The following is a 15,022-nucleotide window of genomic DNA, read 5'->3' on the forward strand; positions in this document are numbered from 1 at the left end:
GTGGACAGCACTGTATACTGCATGTATACTGCATCTTTTTGTGTCTGTCTTGTGGTTTCATGTGGAAGCAGATATTTCTTTATTCGAGGAAATATAAAAGATTAAATAGGGAAAGCTCTGACTTTGTGTGGAAGTAGCCTTACTTTACAGTATGATTATCATCGTAAATCTCATATTGCTGGATACAATTTATAGCTAAACCAATTAGATGCATAATTTTTCTCTCTTCTATAGGTTGAACTTCATCAGTATTACAGGTGAAGGTTGTGCTGCTCTGGCATCAGCATTTAATTCAAACCTCAGAGAGCTGGATCTGAGCGAGAATCAACTAGGAAACTTAGGAGTAACAGAAATCTCCAGTCTGCTGAGAAATTCACAATGCACACTACAGATACTCAGGTATGAATTAAGTTAATTTAAACATGAATAAGTGTACAGCTAAAGCTCCAAATGGTCTGTAAACTGGCATTGTGTAACAAGGAACAAGTCAGTAATGTTACTTACAGTAGTGAAAAACATGATTGTGTAGAAAGATTTATAAAGTTTTGATAAACAGAATGCATTTTTGAGGTGCTGGGAAATATAAACATCCAAATGATGTGAGGAGTGCTTATAGTAATGAAGTCATGTTTTGATCTGTGTTTTTAACTTGGATGTTTTCGTCTTTCTGCAGACTTTCAGACTGCAGTATCACTGAAGAAGGTTATAAAGCTCTGGCTTCAGCTCTGAGATCAAACCCTTCACACCTGATAGAGCTGGATCTCACAGGAAATGATCCTGGACAATCAGGAGTGAAGCAGCTCAGTGATTTACTACAGGATCCAAACTGTCAACTGAAGACACTGAGGTGAGATGTAATGAAATGATACAAAGTAAATGACATTCTGTTAAGTATTAATACAAATATTATTTCACTAAAGCAATCTTTTGTGCCTAGGTGAATTCAAGATAAACAATTTCTTATTGTTTCCCATAAGAGTCAGATGCTATTTTCATTAAATCAAGTTTAGTTGAATTGAATTCTGCTTCATCATCTCTTCTGCAGGTTTTTGGATCCTGCTGCAGATGAAGCCTGTCAGTATGTGAATACAGTTCTGGGTGAAAACCTGTTACTGCTAAGAGAGCTGAATCTGAGTAAACATGATGAACTAGGACTTTCAGGATTGAACAAACTTTCTGTGGTACTGCAGGATAAACACTGTAAACTCAACAAACTGATGTAAGATTTAACATTATCATGATACTTTTAATACATTTGAACTTGTTGGGTGTTATATGTATCGTTTAACAGGCCGTGTTGACTTTTAACTAACTCTTGAAAAATATTTATTTGAAACTGCTTTCATTTGTATCTGTATTTTCTGTGAACACAGTCTGAATAACAGCGATATCACAGAAGAAGAGTCATATATTCTGACTGCAGCTTTAAATTCAAACCCTTCAAATCTGACAGAACTGAATCTGAGTGAAACTAAACTCAGAAACTCAGGAATGAAAATCTTCTCAACTCTGTTTAAGAATGAACAGTGTAGACTGAAAAAACTGATGTAAGTATCTCATGTTGTGGACTAAAATAGCAATAGCCAAGTTTACTAGTTGCACAATTGTATGTCAACCTTATTTGTTTTTCCTCTTTCCTATAGGCTTAATTGCATCAATATTACAGAAGAAGGTTGTGCTGCTCTGGCATCAGCATTTAGTTCAAATCCTTCAAACCTGATAGAGCTGGATCTGAGTGGAAATAAAATAGAAAACTCTGGAGTAACTGAAATCTCCACTCTATTGGCAAACTCTCAGTGCACACTTCAGATACTCAGGTTTGAATTTGGAGAATTTAAACATGAACAGAAAATTTATGTCAGTAGTATATTTTACAGTAGTAAAAATCAGTAGTATGATTTTGTCTAAAAATATTTTGGCAACATTGTCACATAGCTTTTTTTGGGCATAGATAATACCATAATCTGAAAAAGAACATCTTAAAAACCTCCTAATTGAGTAACTGGATACATTTGAGACATTGCTTATTTCTTCATCTAGACTTTTAGACTGCAGTATCACTGAAGAAGGTTATAAAGCTTTGGCTTCAGCTCTGAGATCAAACCCTTCACACCTGATAGAGCTGGATCTCACAGGAAATGATCCTGGACAATCAGGAGTGAAGGAGCTCAGTGATTTACTACAGCATCCAAACTGTCAACTGAAGACACTGAGGTGAGAGAAGATGAAACAATACAATATTAATGATATGCAGGCTCAATATTCATGCAAAATATTATTTCAGTAATACAGAAATCTTCAATTTGGTGCATCTAAGTGTTCTGTGCCATTAGTGACAAATTTCAGCACCGTTTAGTTAAGGTACAAGAAACACATATAAAAATATATTATAGATGTGCTGATATTCAGTAATTTGATATTCACTTTTTCTGAATGCACTTAATTTCCATCAAGCCCATATTCTCAACACTGTGTCACTCTGCAGCAGATCAGTGAGTCTCCAGTTCTTCACAAACATGCTGTGTCTAGTATGATACTGGGACCAATAAGAATTCTAATGTCATTGTCCATATTTGAACTGAAAATATTTTGTCCTTCTGCACTTCGGGACATTTCTTTAAAATAAATATTTGGACGTCAAAAAGTAATTTTTTATGTTCAAAGTAAAACAGTAACTAGAGCTTGTCAATAGAAACAATAATGTATTCTGTCTTGACAACATGTATTGTATGGCAATGGACATTTAGTTCAGAATAACTGAATCCTACTTTTTCAGGTTTTTGGGTCCTGCTGCAAATGAAGCCTGCCAATATGTGATAAAAGTTCAGGGTGAAAACCCATTACTCCTGAGAGAACTGAATCTGAGTGAACATGAACTAGGAGACACACGTGTGAATCAGATTGCTGCTCTACTGCAGGATAAACACTGTAAACTCAACGCACTAATGTGAGTATCTTTTAACACGTATTTGATAAAATTATTTTCTCATTTGTTTGAGCCAGAGGAGTCACAATATGAAGTATTACAATTAATCAGGCCATTAAAAACAAAATTAATTATAAAATGGAATTTAGGCCAAGTTTGATATTGGTTCAGTAATTATTTAATTTACTGTAGAGGGAAGAACAATGGTTCCCTTTGAGTCAGTTACTCCGAGGGAGGTTGGTGACCGATGTATTGGGATCTTGCATTGTGAAACCAATATACTTTGAGTGTAAACTAAATGAACCAATGCACACTGATGATTGCGTCCAGCATGTTGGTGTGACGGCTCTGCGGCGGTTGTTCCCCTGTGTGCTTTAGTACTTCTGAAAGAGCTAATTTCCATTACATGAATGATGTCATGCAATCATTGTGGCAGTATGGCCATTGCTGTATTTCTGCTGAGACTCCAACACATCAAAATAGATGGAGTCTCCTTACCTATACCCCGATCTAGCCACTCTTTTGTTCTGCAGAGGAGGGCTACTTTGGTGAATAGCCAGCATAGCCTGTAGTTGAGTAACTCAAGTATTTTTTTAAATAAGAAATCGACTAGCAGAAATCAGTAGGGGTGCAACCCCTATCATCTTGGCGTATCAAACTCAAGGCATGCCATGGCCACTTGGGTTGAGAGCACACTTAACAAGGAGTGTTTCTTCTTCTTGGGCGTTAGTGCAAACACCCTTCTGACAGATATCTGTAGAGCTGTGGTCTGGGCGACACCAAACGCGTTTTTATAGCCTTCGTTTAAAGCCAGTGGCCTCTTGGGATCTTGCCTCAAGTGGCCAGTAAACCAGAAAGACTGCTCAGTGTCTAGTTTGCTGTGCCATCCCCTCTACGGACTGGATATGTGCACTTATTCTTCCCTTGTGGAGTTCCTCCGTCACCCTTGGCAGCCGGATATGGCAGAGCGTCCAACACCAGACCTAACAACTGGAAAGTTGCCTGTTAGTTAACCCATAGGTGCCATATGATCGCATGTGTGTATTCTTCCATGCTATGGTTCCTCTCTTGGTGAGCCTGTGTCTTTACCTTGGCAGACTCCGCTCTGCCATTCCTGGCGGTGTTGCCTCCCTTCTAACCGGCTATGCTCCTCAACAAAAAACCTGATTATGCATTGCATCCGCTGCCTAGTTATACTCGTGTTATGATCAGCAGCAGCTGGATGCAATTATGGAATGCCAATGTGCATTGGCGCATTTAGTATACAATTAAAGTACATTGGTCTCTCTATCTGAGATCCCAATTCATTGGTCTGACGTCTCTGTTCCCTCCTTCAGGGAAGAGGGTTATGTACGTAATTTTTTTCCAGAACTCACAAACCCCTCAAAATGGTTTAGTGCGCGATTTAGAACAGAGCAATGTAGTGATGTACCAACTAATTGGCCACCAGTCCTTATCGGCTGATGTTCACACTAAACCTTTATTCCTGATTAAATAACATTTTTATTGATTTGGTTTTTGAAATGGCAGGAAGCACACATAAAGTACTATAATGATTGCAAACTGGATCAGATTAATTTTCGTAATTTTTTTTTTTTTTTTCATGGTTCACAGTGAGTAATGTTAAGAGCTGTATGAGTATTTTTCTTTATTAATTCATGGTAACTAATTTAGTTAACTAAGGAAACCTTACTGTATGTAACTGGGAACAGCAGATCTAAACACATTTGCCCCGTTGAGCAAAAGTGTGGAATTGATATTGAAGAACCGGTCCTAAACTTGATGTCAAGTGAATGCATCTGGAATAGAACTAATGTTCCATAACTGATGCTCGAGAGAATTTCAAGTGTGACTTTCAGAAGACAAATTACAGTCAGGCAAACAATCCAAATCCTCCAAAACTCTAGATGATCTTCATAGATCTGATTCATTTTTCTTTCTCTCTTTGTCTTCAGTCTGCGTGGATGCCGTATTACAGAGAAACAGTGTTTCATCCTGACTTCAGTTTTGAAATCAAACCCATCACACCTGAGAGAGTTGGATCTGAGTGGAAATAATATAGAAAACAAAGGAGTGAAGCACTTATCTGATCTACTGATTGATCTCCACTGTAAAATGGAGAGACTGAGGTCAGTAACATTCACATATAAGAAACAAAATGTTTAAAATCCCTTTGACAGTTTTTAAACAAAGATACTTTATGCTCAGTATCTTTTAATGAACACTTTGTGAGAGAGTATTTTGTTATCTGGTGAAATAAAAATGATTCCTCTTCGTTTGTCTTTACAAAATGTTTTATTTTCCACTTTTTCCTAATGAAGGTTCAGAGGCTGTGATATAACAGATGAAGGATGTTCTGCTCTGACTTCAGCTCTGAAATCAAACCCATCACACCTGAGAGAACTGGACCTGAGTGAGAATAAACTTGGAGACTCTGGATTTGAAAACATTAGCAATCTACTGATGATCCCACAATGCAAGCTGGAAATACTAGCGTGAGTATCAGTATACTGTACAGCAGTTTGATTGAAAGTCACTGTTTAATCAAAGAGGCCCAGTTTACAGTATTTAAACCCTAACACTACATCTATAAACCAACTGTATTTCTGTCACCTTTAATAATAGGTGTTTAAATAATTAAAGTATTTGATAAAATATACTGGTTGTGTACATGTTCTGTAGAAATATTATGAGATTCACTTTTGCTGCAACAATAAATAAAAGACAAAAAATTTCTATAGTTTAAAAAAAAAGAAAAGAAAATGAAAACAGCTGGTTCTGGTATTCAAAACTTAAAAATCCATTAAAAACTCAACTAAATACTATATGGAAGGCTATATGTCTAATGTTGCTGTTTTTATAAGACAGTCATCAAGGATCTGAACCATTGTTCTTTCTGTTTTTGTCTTCAGACTGTATAAATGCAGTATTAAAGAGAAGCAGTGTGTCTTCCTGACTTCAGCTCTGAAATCAAACCCGTCACACCTGAGAGAACTGGACCTGAGTGGAAATGTACTTAAACACACAAGAGTGAATAAATTGTATGATATACTGAAGGATTCACGATTAAAACTGGAAAGATTGAGGTGAGGAACATTCACATACAACAAACAATTTAGTGTTTTGGTATTTTAAAGAAACAAAATGAAAAGTTTGTCTCATTTCTCTGAATACAGGTTAAGGTACTGTGCTATAAAAGCTGAAGATTGTTCAGCTCTGACTTCAGCTCTGAAATCAAACCCATCACATCTGAGAGAGCTGGCCTTGAGTGGGAATGAACTTGGTCAGTTGGGAGCAACAAACCTCTGTGATATACTGATGAATCCACAATGCAAGCTGGAAAAGCTAGAGTAAGTATAATGTACAGCAGTTATAGTGTGATTAAAGTGTATTATGCTATTAGCTGATGGACTGATGATTCAGTAGTGTGACAGTAGAAAAATAAAATAAAAACAAACTCCTCCAAAACCTGTAACATTTTCACATGCTGAAGTCTGAAAAAACTTATCTGCAAAAACAAAAATAAATTAGAAGAAGAGAAAAAAAAACTGATGTAACATGAATGACAGTAACACAAATTGACAGTAAAATGGCTTTTACAGGACTAATAGTACTTTTCACTAAATCAGTTCTTAAGCAAAATTTTTGAGGTTTCTTGGTTTATGGTCATCTAATTAGGTTTTCAGGTTTTTGGCGGCGTATTAGTGCCAGTATGGTTTTTATTCACAATGTATTTAAGTCACATGTTAGCTTAACATGGTCTTTTCTCTTGTCTTCAGTCTGTGTAGATGCAGTATTACAGAGAAACAGTGTCTCATCTTGACTTCAGCTCTGAAATCAAACCCGTCACACCTGAGAGAGCTGAACCTAAGTGTGAATCAACTAGGAGACTCTGGAGTTGAAAGCCTTGGAGTTCTGTTGGGCAGTTCAGAATGCAAACTGGAAAAAATACAGTTAGTTTCATTACTCAGTACAAAAACTTGCATGACAATATATTTTTAAATATCTTCTGTAACACTGATGGAGCTTTTTGTGAATTTTAAGAGGTAATGAAATACATGTTTCTGGAGGTTTGCTTATGAAACACAGAATACTGTGATTTATAATTAGCAAAAGTAAAAATTACACTGGATTTGTAAATCTGTGCAATTATAAAGATGAAAATATACAAAAATATAGCTATGAAAGAATGAACAGAGTAAACAATACAAATATAAGAACAAAATATAAAAAGTAAATATTGGAAAATAATGTGCATGAAAGTACACTCTATTCTTAAATATTAATATACTAAGAGATGTAAAAGAGGCAATGTGCATATGTGCATTATACTGTCGTCTTAAATATTAAGATACACAGGAATGTACAAGCAAACAGGTTGACACTTTCAGTATGTCAATTCAATATTTGATAAATACACAGACTTTTCAGACTCATTTTCATGAGCAAACAGATACATTTTTTATAAACCGCTTAATACAGTGCTATCTGTTCAAGAATAAAGTTCAGCATAAACATATATTCTTTAAATTCCAAAGTGGAGGAAAATATACTTTTATCAGTACTTTATAAAAATGTGATTCAACATTGCGACTATAGTAAAAGAGCATTATTGGAATTGAGGATGTTAGAATTAACTCGAAACACATGGTTGTCATGCAGTAAATTAAGATTTAGGTCTCTGCAGAGGAAAAGTGAGCATTTCTGACTTTGTGGGTGTTTTCAAACTGCTGGGGAGCATTCAATATTGTACTTATTTGTAACATTTAAACTTTTAATTTATTTTGTCATTGCAACATTTAAATGCAGCCTTCACTAACAACTGCAATTGGATTTATATGTGTACTTATTTTCACTGTTATCCCACAGGCCACAAATATGATCATCAACATTTTTCAGTAAACAGCAGTGCTGTTAGAGTTACAGGAGTAACCGATACTTTGTTTGGTTTATTTCAAATTTTAGGGATGGTAAGGCATGTCTGGAAATTAGAAACTTAAAAAAAAGCAGTTTGAAAACACCCACAAAGTCAGAAATTGCCACTTTACCTAAATTTTAATTCACTGCATGACATCCATCATGTGTGTTTCAGGTTTATTCTAACATCCTTAATTCTAATAATGCTCTTTTACTATAGTCGCAATGTTAAATCACGTTTTTGTAAAGTACTGATAAAAGTATATTTTCCCCCACTTTGTAAATTAAAGAATATATGTATATTTTGAACTTTATTCTTGAACAGATAGCACTGTTTTAAGCAGTACATAAATAGTGTTTCAGTTTGCTTATGAAAATGAGAAACAGCATGATCAGTCATAAAATCATTAGCTTAATAACAGTTCGCAATTAAATTCATATCCTACCTTTTCTTGTAACCCAATAAAATCAATCAATGGCAATGAACGTCATTGGAGATGTTTAATCCACAAGCATTCTGAGCATTACTCCTTGAAGTCATTCTTTTAGGTTAGGCTATTTCATACAAGTCAGTATAAAAGAAAGCGATTTTTAGTGCTGCAAATCCATTTATCCTTTGCTGAAATTTCCGCGTCTTCATGGAGAGCTTAGCAACAACAGATGCCTCAGGAGCGCAACTGCCCGAGCGCTTTGGAAAGGAGGAGAAAGCGGCACGCCTAGCGTTTCCCACACATTTTTAGGCGCGATATGTGAATGGCCACTTAGTGTGCTACATGACATTTAGTTATAATGCATTTAACTCAGACAAACCTAACATGGATATGATTCATTGTCTTTTCTCTTTTTTTTTCAGTCTGTGTGGGTGCAGAATTACAGAGAAACATTGTCTCATCCTGACTTCAGAACTGTGTTCAAACCTTTCACACCTGAGAGAACTGGACCTCAGTGGGAATAAAATAGAAAACAAAGGAGTGCAGATCCTGTGTGACATACTGAATAGTTCACACTGTGAACTGGAGAGATTGAGGTCAGTGACACTCAAAAACAAAAGTATAATAATAAATAAATTCAACATTGCAATTTAGCAAACACTTATCTCATATTGAGTCTGGGTTCACATTACGAGGGTGCTACGGAGGCCACATCCTACACGAACAGAGGTGACATGTGGAGACATCAATATGGACAAACCCAGGTCTTGGGCAAGCTAACACCAGTACTGGGCCTGGCATCAGGCTGCTCTGCGCAGTTTGACTGCCACGGGTGCTTGTGGAACTCCACCAGGGTTCGCCATCCGGGGAACTTTACTGAAGGAGGATAGTGGCACTCGTATCATTGCTGGGTCAGGGGGAATGGCACAGCAAGTGTGACAACAGCCAGCTCAATCCAACATACCTGTCACCCAACACACGGGAAGAAACTGATTCAATGTAGAGCTTGTAAATCTTGCGAAGATGTTTGGTATAGCCCAGCCCACATCTCTACAGATGTCTGCCAGAGAGGCACCGTGCGCCAATGCCAAGGAGTAGGCAGCACTCCGTGTACAGTGATCCCTCAAACCCAGAGGGTACAGCTCACCTTGGAGACTGCCTTCCTTTTCTGCTGACTTTCAAAGCAGACAAAGAGCTATTCTGAGCTTCCGAAGCTCCAGGTGAAGTCCACATATATGCACAACGCTCTTAGGGGACACAGCAGTACCAAGACTGGACCTGCCACCTCCGAGGGCAGTGCTCGCAGGTTCACCATCTGACCACGAAAAGATGTGGTGGGAACCTCAGGTATGTATCCAGGCTGGGTTTTAGGAGAACGTGAGAGTAGGCCGGCCCGAACACAATGCACTCTTTGCTCACCAACCCTCTTGATGGATGAGAGTGCGGTCAGGAGCCTTTTCTTCTAGCAGACAGGAATTTATGCTTGATTGAATCCAGCGGCTCAAAGGGACCCCTCTGCAGTCTAGTCAGTACAATAGAGAGATCCACAGAGGGCACCAGGGCTGGCCAAGGAGAATGTAACCTCCAGGCACCCCTCAGGAACCTCATGAGGAGATCATGCTTTCCAAGGGACCGGCTGTCCACTGCATCATGATGTGCTGCGATAGCCTGCGATAGCCTCACATTTGAAATAATGAACTTGAGTGCACAAAAGACACGACAGCTTTACGTGTAGCTTTACGTGTAGACTTTGGCGTGGCTGTGAACACACATAATACAGCCTCTGGAGAATGCAAGTACAAAATTGCTTAAAAATACTTAAAAATATGTGCAAATGATACATTTTTTGCAACATTGCAACAATGCAACAATGACCTGATTAGCTAAGTGACAGTTCTGTCAACTGTCCCAAAATGTGAGCGAAAATCTTGGATGCGACGATGAGAGAGTGAAAGAGACAAGACGTGGTACATCTTAATCACTCATGCAGTTTTCAAATGACTGAATTAATGTAACTAATCTAATTTGTGTGTATTTATTTACTCATTTAACCTACTATATTGAATAAAGGTTTGCAGGAATTTACCTTATTATAAACTTGAAAGCTGCGGGAATGAGTAAAACTATGGCCTACACATGCACAGTCCCCCACTGAAATTCAGGACCTGATTAAATATAGCTCCATTATACAGAGATTTGTGAAATAAAATTCCAAGACCTTTCCAAATCTTTTCCAGGCCTGTAAATTGATGGTTTTAAAATTCATGACTTTTCCAGTTTTTCCATGACCATATGGACCCTAACAAAAGAAACTGAAGCATGCTGTTAATCACTTAAATTGGTCCACCAAAGACTCCTGGGAGGCCACTTGGTTTTCCTGAGCTTCCCCAAATTGACTCCAGAACAGCCGGACCATCTCAGAATGGAGTTGCCATTCTCATAGGAACATGAGCTGTATTGAAGGCACTTTGGTTGCATGATTGTCCCGAGATGTGGCTGCACGCAGCAACTTGCGCTATGTTTGACTCCAGAGGAGGAGATGGTAGGTGAGTTGAAACGTGACATGAAACGTGTCTGTAGACATCCTGGTCTACAATTTAATCAGTTTTAAGATGATTTAAGGCATTGCATCGATCACTGTTAACCCACAAGCCTGATGGTGAGTTCGAGTCTCGGGCCGGCAGGAATTGTGGGTGGGGGGAGTGCATGTACAGTTCTCTCTCCACCTTAGATGGCGCTCTAAGGACACAAGATTGGAAATCGCCTTTCTGAGGGACTGCACCATGACCTTTATCGACCGGAGAGCAAAGATGGTCACCGAGCGCAGCTCCTGGATAAACCCCCAGTCGACACTAGATTTTGTGCATTTATTTGAGTGCCTTGGCTCGGTGGATCTGTAGGATTGCCATGGCATACATGACAGAGGTGGCTTGGCCCACAGCACTTTAAGCTTTGGGTGAGAGCCACTGTCAGCTTATAGGCTTTGGACGGGAGAAGAGGACGATATCTCCAAGTGGCAGCGTTTACTGCACAATACTGCAACCGCACTCTCCACCTTGGAATGTCAATGTACCCCATAGCCATACTGCCTTCAATAGTGGTGAAGATGAAAGAAGCAGACGAGCGGCTTCTGGATGAAAAAAAGGGGCCGTCCACGACTTCATCATCTCCACATGCACGTCTGGGAAAAAAGGAACTGGGGCAAGGCGTGAACATAAAAAATACAAAACATAAAACACATAGTACACAAAGTTTTATCTTTTATATTTTGTCTAAGGGTTAAAAATAAAAACAACATGTAAACAACATTTTTTTAACATATAGTGATTTTGAAATATCAAATGTTTCAAACAGATTAAAGTGCAAAAGTACACAGCTATTTTGTTAAATAATTTAAAATATATTTTCAATTTTTATTGTGAAATGTGAATGTTTAAGTAAAAATAAATGTTTGAAAATAAATACTAAGTATTTAGTGTTGTTCAGTAAACATTATAGAGACAAAAAAAAGCTAAATGTCTGTTTGAAAACACTGTTTGACTTCCATTCTTCTATGTGAAGAAACAGAAAGTGCAGTCTATTTTGTTTATGCGGGTTTTCAAGGAAACTGCTGTCCAGTGATCACCATCTATGGTTTGAAAATGAACTGCATTGTCAGTGGTTGACTGACAGGGAGTAACACTGGCAAGTGCAAGTGCACATCGGTAACTGGGTGTTCAACCCTCAGATTGAAAGTAAAAATAATTTATCTTCCTCTGTCTGTCTTTCTAGTCTAAATGACTGCGGCATTACAGATGTTGATTGTTTGGCTCAGACTTTGGCTGAAACAAAAGTACTGCTGTTTTTAAAAGAGCTTGATCTGAGTAACAATAAAATAGGAGGCTCAAAACAGCAGCTCATTGATGTGCTACGAGACTCAAACTGTGAACTGAGGTGAGTAAACATCCTTTTATTGCAGTCACAGTTACACAAACAAGCATCATGTAAATTGCTTTAAATCTATTATATGTCAAACAAATATTGTTTTAAAATGTGTGTCAAATAGTTTAAAATCAGTAACCAAACTGATTACAGAAATATAATATTTTTTTAAAGTCTACTTTGCACTCAAAGTAAACAAAATATAGTAACTATTTCAAACTTGTTCTACTCGACACCTTTGTTCTCTTCTGGTTCCTCTTTACAGTCTGGAGAAAGAGCATTTGCTCAGCTGGAGAGCTGGTGTGAACTACATTGGTAGTTTTGGTGGGTGGTTAACATCCTTGACTAAAGCTCAGGAAGATCCTGTGGAATCAACAGAAAAAGAAAAGGTCACTGTTGGATGAGGAATTCTCAGCAGGTTCTCCATTTAGTACTGTAAGAAATCAGTATGTGTGGTGGTCATTTTGCAGAGACATTGCTAAACCACAATTAAGAAATACTGAAATGCCAAACTTACAGCTACTACAACTTCAAATAGCTGCTTAACAAATCGAGTTTACAGGTGGAAAATTCTCAGACCTTAAAATTAAATAATGCAGTATTAATAGAAGCATGTGAGTAATGTTAAATGCTTATTGTTAATGTAGTATTCAGTTTAAGGTCTACATCATAATGATGTCTGGATTAAACTCGTCCATAATGATACAAACTGATAGTCTAAGATTGCATTTAATTATTGTGGGCTACATATACGAGTCCTATCAAAACGCTATTTTTAATCTTTACATTTGTATTGCATTTTATTTTCTTACATTTTATATACAAAATATATTTATTTAAATTTGTATTGTTATTTATCCTTCTGTCTAATCATGAGCAAATAGCCTTTTTCTGTACATAAGACAATGCTTTGACTGACATAAGATGGAGTCAGTTCTCTACATCAACCCAGAATAAGTAATCTTTAGTATTGCCAGTTGACAGCATTTATATACCCAAAATCCCCATATTTGAAGTTGTTGCTTTCACAGTCAGCAGTCTATAATGCTTTCTGCTTAACAGTTATCATCTTGCTTTTTGTACTATACTATGTATTTGCATATTGTAAATGTAGGGTCATATATACTTTTATATTCAGTCTTTAGTCTTCTCATACTGTGTAATAGTTTTATTTATATGCAAGGCTGAACTACCTCCTATGTTTCTGATAAGAACTGATCAACAAGTACATATTGCTACCAGGAACTGGGAAGTATGCTAATGCTTGAGCAAACAGAGAGGGAGATATATGTAGCAGTGATTTCTGTGTTCTACACCACTTCTCATCTGACACCTGAAGATAAGTGACATTAATAAAAGACTATTAACCTCCACCCCAGACCCATTGTCTCTTCTTTCCTGATCCTACAAACTGAATGCAATGCCTGGAGGAATGCACTTTATTTAATAGTGGTGTTTGGCCAAACCATAGAAAATTAGGAGTATGTGTTAAGTTATGCATTAAAAGTTTCTCTTTTACTTATTGTTATTATTATTATTATTATTATTATTATTGGTGCATGTTTATATTGCTATAGTATAATCTCTCTATATTCATTAAGCAGAAATTAAGTTTACAAGGGGGAATATGGTGCATAAAATTTTCCTCCTTGAGTGTTGATCGCAGAGTTTTCACAAGAATACATTTATTATATCCACTCATCCAATCACATCGCACCATTCCACGCACTGTAAACAATAACAGCCAATCACAGTGCACCATTCCATGCGCTTTAGACAGTAATGGCGGCACTTTGAATACAACCGGCATCCTAGTTTTCCTCATCTACTTTTTACTTTTATATTACATATATATATATCTGTGTGTGTGTGTATAAATAGCAATTATCTCATTTTGGAACCAAACTCTTAATTTATTTAGAGGTATATGGTGTCACACTTATCCATTTGTGGAGATGCTGTGCAATGCAAATCCGTGATTTAATGTTCCAAAGTGAGGTAAACTTCAACAGATTTAGGGAGTAGGGAAGTATGGAACAATGAACAAAAAATACCTTGTTTGCAGTTGGTTTTATTGTTATTGTCTTGTCACATTGGTGTTTTGACCAGGACATGCATCACAGTATAGTAAAGGGCATAACATTTCGGTCACTTGCTTGAGGCATTCACAATGCACTGGATAGATGGCCAATCAGAGCACACCTTGCTTTTCAGACTGATGAGCTTTCTAAAAAATGACGTGTTTCAGAAAGGCGGGGGCATAGAGGAGAAACAATAATGTACAGTATGTGGAAAATAATGTGTTTTTTAAACCTTAAACTGCATGAACACATTTCATTACACAAAACAATGTTCTTTTTAGAAACATCATATGACCTCTTTAAAATAAAAAAGACACAACGGTGTGAAGGATCACGTTTGCTTTGATTGTGCCAGGAGCTTTACTAGATCCGATGCATTGAAAGGGCACCAGAGAGTTCACACTGGAGAAAAACCTTACAAGTGTTCACACTGTGACAAGAGATTCAGTCAGACTGGGACTCTGAAAATACATGTGAGGACCCACACTGGAGAGAAGCCTTACAAATGTGATCAATGCGGTAAATGTTTTACACAAAAAGGAAGCTTTAATGATCACCCTGAAAATCCACACTGGAGAGAAACCATACTTATGTGATCAGTGCGGGAAGAGTTTTACACATGCATACACTCTTAAATTACATATGCATTCTCACTCTGGAGAAAGACTGTTTAACTGTGAACAAAGAGGTACAAATGTACATGCATGTACAGTATATAAAAAGGAGAAGTCTTACATGTGGAAAGA

The 15,022-nt window shown here is 37.3% G+C and overlaps 1 protein-coding gene across 1 annotated transcript in view; it reads left to right on the top strand.

Moving 5' to 3' along the window:
* The window catches only part of LOC113081508 (NACHT, LRR and PYD domains-containing protein 12-like), a 35,015-nt gene extending 25,828 nt beyond the window's left edge, over nt 1–9,187 (top strand). Inside the window, exons 15-23 of the mRNA XM_026253576.1 lie at nt 235–399; nt 674–847; nt 2,777–2,947; nt 4,882–5,055; nt 5,248–5,421; nt 5,839–6,012; nt 6,103–6,276; nt 6,706–6,879; nt 8,697–9,187. Of these exons, the coding sequence (XP_026109361.1) occupies nt 235–399; nt 674–847; nt 2,777–2,947; nt 4,882–5,055; nt 5,248–5,421; nt 5,839–6,012; nt 6,103–6,276; nt 6,706–6,879; nt 8,697–8,928 (1,612 nt within the window). The 3' untranslated portion in view covers nt 8,929–9,187. The remainder of the gene's footprint in view (nt 1–234; nt 400–673; nt 848–2,776; nt 2,948–4,881; nt 5,056–5,247; nt 5,422–5,838; nt 6,013–6,102; nt 6,277–6,705; nt 6,880–8,696) is intronic.
* Nucleotides 9,188–15,022: the final 5,835 nt, after the last annotated feature.

The sequence above is a fragment of the Carassius auratus genome, unplaced genomic scaffold (genome assembly GCF_003368295.1).
Source record: "Carassius auratus strain Wakin unplaced genomic scaffold, ASM336829v1 scaf_tig00034504, whole genome shotgun sequence".
Lineage (NCBI taxonomy): Eukaryota > Metazoa > Chordata > Actinopteri > Cypriniformes > Cyprinidae > Carassius > Carassius auratus.